Here is a 5,024-nt window from a genome sequence, read left to right as displayed (position 1 = left end):
AAAAAAAATATTGATCCTAAAAGGTCGGATCAGATCGAAACCCATCAGTTTCGAGTATTTTTGCTTTCTCTAGTTATTAATGTATTTTTAAATTTATTTTTTAATATTTAATATTATTTATTATTATTATTTTCATATAGTATTTTTTTAATATTTAAAAAATATATTTATTGACAAAATTGAATTACGTTAATCAAATATTTTTTAAAAAATGCATTCAAATAATAGGTTATTACCTAATTAAGTTTTGTGAAAGCATGTACTTTCTTTTCAAAATATTAAAACTATAACATGGGGATGATACAGAAAGAAACACTACATATTAGAAAAAAAAAAATTTGGAAGTACAATACTCTAGTAAATAAGATTTAAATCAAAATACTTATTTGATAAAAAAATTCATTAAATTTTGAATTAGATTTCTTCATGGAATTATGACTTCATAATTGCATTACGATTGAAATCACTAATGGATTTACATTAGTGTTGGTAAAATTGATTTAAATTAAAAAAAATTTCAATGGATTTACTTAAGTTTGATAAACAAAAAAGTCAATAATCTAAACATGTTCACACCAAATTTGAAATGTTTGAATATGAATTAACTTGAATTCGAGCAATTTGAAGATTAATTTAAAATGATTGAATTGAATTGAGTTTGATTTTAAAATTAAATAATTTAAATTTTAATAAAATAAAAATTTAAACTCGATAAGCCGAATCATAAAACAAATTTGGGTGTCTCGAATACAACAATTCAAAATGAATATAATTTTTATTTTATAAAAATATGTTGAACCCTACAAGATCTATCAAATATAATCGAAAAATCAATTAATTTCAATTTTACAAGCAATTTAATTCATTACAAAAAAAGCTAATCAAGGAAGACTCTAGTTCTTAGAAAACCACTCAAAAAACACATTGATCTACATCATAATAACCAATAAAAAATTTTAATGTGCTACAACAATTCAAAATGGTCGACACCCATGTATGATGCTATAGTCCTTAGAAGTTCTTGAGTGGAAGAAAACCCTAAGCCAAACAACCAAACATAAAAACAAGAAAAAAAAAGTCAAGTAAACGTGTCACTGAACAGAACCAACCATTTTTTTTCTTTTTTTAAAGATAACGAGACTTGATAATTAATTTGCATTTTATTTATTTTATATTAAATATGTATAAAAATAAAAATTATTATATGAAATTTATATTAATATATTAAAAAATTTTATTATAATATATATTTTTTAAAATATTAAATGATAAGTTTTTATTTTTTATATTTTATATCGTATTTAAAAATAATTCTCTTTTCCACTATTTTGTCAGAGTGGCCTAACTGTCACACGTGATCGACATTCGCCGCCGACCTCCTCACTTCAAAGCGTGAAAAACGCTGAACTTATGAAAAAAATAATAAAAAAAAAAGACTCCAAACCTTTTTTTTTTTTATTACTTTTTAGTGGGATTTTTGAAAAGATTGGTATCACCTTTTGGTTGCGGTCTCGAAACAACGCATGAACACTGGACACGTGTCCCAAATATTTGCTGACTCAGTTTTGTGATTTTTCGTGGCGGTTCATGCACCCTCTTGGTCGGATAAGGTCGGCCGCAAGATGTTCAAACGTGGCCTGCTTTTAACGGTGATAAACATAAAGTGGGTCCCAAATAGCAACTTAAGTCAAGACCACCGTACTTATTTCTGTCTTCATTATCTCCCCCTCCTGTTTAAATACCTTCTCACATCCCCACACTTCCGAAGAAAAAGAAAGAAAAAATAAAAAATCATTTTTACCATTCCATTTTCTTTCTAGCTAGAACTCAAATTTTCTGTTTGGCTGTCAAGAAAATTTTGATCATGGGAGTGCCAGAGACAGACCCATTGGCTCAATTGGGCTTGCCACCAGGATTTCGGTTTTATCCAACTGATGTAGAGCTTCTGGTCCAATATTTATGCAGGAAAGTTGCAGGGCATCATTTTTCTCTACAACTCATTGGTGAAATTGATTTATACCAATTTGATCCTTGGGTTTTGCCAGGTAAGTTAATCAAATCCAACAAAAAGAGTCAACTTTTTTTTTACTGTTATGCTGATCAAAATGTTTAATTACTTATACAATTTTGATATAGGTAAAGCTATATTTGGTGAAAAAGAATGGTACTTTTTCAGTCCTAGAGAGAGGAAGTATCCCAACGGATCCCGACCGAACAGAGTTGCTGGTTCAGGGTATTGGAAAGCTACCGGAACTGACAAAGTTATTACAACCGAAGGTCGGAAAGTTGGTATCAAGAAAGCACTGGTTTTTTACGTCGGAAAAGCTCCCAAAGGCACAAAAACTAATTGGATCATGCACGAATATAGACTCATTGAAACTTCCCGTAAAAATGGCGGCTCCAAGGTAACATTTTAGTTATTACTAAGTTAACTTTTGCTTGTTTGATGAATTCAATGAATTTGAGATTTTGAATATGATATACAAGAAGAATTATTGTTAATTGTTTTTTTTTTTTTTTTTCTGTTTGTTGCAGTTGGATGAGTGGGTTTTATGTCGAATATACGAGAAGAATTCAAGTGCTCAAAAATCATTGGCAAACGTTTCAAGCAAAGAGCATAGCAATAATGGCTCATCATCGTCTTCATCTTCCCAACTCGATGATATGCTTGAGTCATTGCCCGAGTTAAACGATCGTCGCTTTGCTTTGCCACGTATGAACTCGTTGAAAACGCTTCAACATGATGAGAAAATGGGGTTTCACAATCTGGGTAGTGGGAATTTAGATTGGGCGAGTCTTGCAGGGCTTAACTCGGCGTCTGACTTGGTACCGAGTGGACAAACTCAGACTCATAGTCAGGGGATTCCTAGTTATGGATATAATGACTTATATGTCCCAACAATGCAGCCGACACTATGCCAGATTGACACGTCAACAAATAGGGTTGGTAACTCGGCGGAAGAGGAGGTGCAGAGTGGACTCCGAGCTCTGAGACTTGATAACTCAGGGCTTTTCCAACAAAACTCGAATGTGTTGACTCATGATTTCTCTAACTCGATTGACCCCTATGGATTTCGATACCCGACTCAATCGGGTGGCTTTGGGTTTAGGCAATAAAATGAAGAAGAGAAATAGGCAGGGACATCAGAGGAATTTCAGAAGTTTGTGTAAAATGTTTAGAATTCTTTGGGCTAACCTTTTGGAATTAGATACCAAAAGAGAAAAAATTATTGGGGAGTTATTTTTTTATTTGAATCTTTTATGATATTGATTAATGAAATTAAGAATTTAACATTCTAATGATAATTCATAAATTCATAATTAATCAATTTTTAAAAAAATATAAAAATTTTGATTTTGAATCAATTTTTATTTTTATTTTTTCACATATAATATTCATATTATGTAAAAAAAAAAAAGGTAAATTTGAAATTTTGCCCTATTTTTTGGGCAATTAACCAAATGGTTGGAGCACAATTCAAAGTCATTTGTACAATTTTATTTCTCTAAAATTTAATTTAAAATGTGATTTTCCTTAAATTCAAATGTAGTTTCTAATCCTTATCATGTCTATCTCCACCCAAAGAAATGGAAAAACCTTATCTTATGATATTCTTTTTTCATTTTTTTTTTCATGTTCCATGTACCAAATTGAAGATGAATTGATATTTTTTTAGTACAATGCCGACAAGGTTTAATCATAATATAATTTCGTATTATTCTTTAGTCATTAATTATTTAAATTACATAACATTCTTAAATTTATTTTTTACTAAAAAGCTTGCAAATCTTAAATAAAAAAATTGTTATTCAATTATTCGATATCACTTTTTAAATTTATAATTATATATATTAATTGAATTAAATTTAAATTTAATAATTTTTTATTAGGTCCATATTATGTATCCTTTGATAAAATGAATTAAGGTGATTTTATTATGAAAATATTCCTCCAAACATATTATGTTTAAGATATAATATGAACTATTTATTAAAATAAATATAACAAGCAACCTTAAAGCAACACAAGCACTAGGAAATGTGTGATAATAGTCTATATCTTGATTTGAAGTTGAATTTTCAAATTTTCTTTACCAACATTGTTAAGGAAAGTATAAAAGGTCAAAGGGGGCCGCCCACAAACTATGAGCATTATTGCAAGCAAAGATCAAAACACCATGGAAGAAAAAGAAGGCAAGGACAGCGAAATTAAGATTGAAGAGACAGGAGAAGAGGACTTTTCATTCTTATCCAACCCTTCAAACAAAAGAAAAAATCAACGGTTATTAAACTATCCAAGTGTCAAACAAGCATTGGTTAAAACAATGAAGTGATAAGTACTAGGGTTTGTTGCAGACAAATTTTTGGGATCAGTTCCAAGTTAACTCCCCATCAAATCCAAACAAAACTCTCAGAAGTGTTTAAGATATACATTGACTGTTTGTTGATCATATCACTTGTTTGGTCAAGATGGCTGCAACTTTGTCCCCTTTTTCAACGTTTTGTGAATATGATTTAATAAATATATTTAATTTAATTTAATTTTAAAATATATTCATAAATATTTTTAATTTTTTTGAATAATACCTGCATATTCAGGCCTTTTTTTCCTTCATTAAAGTTGTTATTAAAGTTATTATTTTCCATTAATCGTAAATTAAAGTTGAAGCAATAGAAAATGGACTAAGGGAAATTTTAAGGGAAGAGGACATAAATAAAATTATGATTGTAAGCAAGTAAAATAAATATATGAAATAAATTCCATTTTTATTTGTGTGCTTTGGTGGATCGATCTTTCTTTTTAAAAATGATTTATTGCTTTTCCCAATACCTAAGAAAAATTAAAAAAAGAAAAAGAAAAAAAAGAAATATAGTTCTCAAAGGGCAGCCCCCACTTAATTATTGAGTTCTCTTTTGTTAAGGCAAGTACAACAAAGAGCACCACATATTAAGCAGCACTCTTCTTTACATAAATGCAAATGCAAATCAATCATAAATGCAAATGCAAATCAATCATCCATTTG

The 5,024-nt window shown here is 29.2% G+C and overlaps 1 protein-coding gene across 1 annotated transcript; it reads left to right on the top strand.

The window, feature by feature from the left end:
• Positions 1–1,764: 1,764 nt before the first annotated feature.
• On the top strand, positions 1,765–3,306 carry LOC111301668 (NAC domain-containing protein 72-like). The gene is made up of 3 exons (XM_022897502.2): positions 1,765–2,045; positions 2,137–2,405; positions 2,536–3,306. The coding sequence occupies exons 1-3, from the start codon at positions 1,865–1,867 to the stop codon at positions 3,115–3,117; spliced, it is 1,032 nt and encodes a 343-aa protein (XP_022753237.2). The 5' UTR covers positions 1,765–1,864; the 3' UTR covers positions 3,118–3,306.
• The last annotated feature ends 1,718 nt before the right edge of the window (positions 3,307–5,024 follow it).

The sequence above is a fragment of the Durio zibethinus genome, chromosome 15, assembly GCF_047325235.1.
Source record: "Durio zibethinus cultivar Kanyao isolate XHJ-2024 chromosome 15, ASM4732523v1, whole genome shotgun sequence".
Classification (NCBI taxonomy): Eukaryota; Viridiplantae; Streptophyta; class Magnoliopsida; order Malvales; family Malvaceae; genus Durio; species Durio zibethinus.
Note: the sequence above shows the minus strand (reverse complement) of the source record. Positions and strands in the feature narration are given on the sequence as shown.

Coding starts and splice junctions, on each gene's coding strand:
- LOC111301668 (XM_022897502.2), top strand. CDS start 1,865: ATGGGAGTGCCAGAGACAGACCCATTGGCTCAATTGGGCTTGCCACCA. Junction 2,046..2,136: donor TGATCCTTGGGTTTTGCCAG/GTAAGTTAATCA, acceptor ATTTTGATATAG/GTAAAGCTATATTTGGTGAA. Junction 2,406..2,535: donor GTAAAAATGGCGGCTCCAAG/GTAACATTTTAG, acceptor TGTTTGTTGCAG/TTGGATGAGTGGGTTTTATG.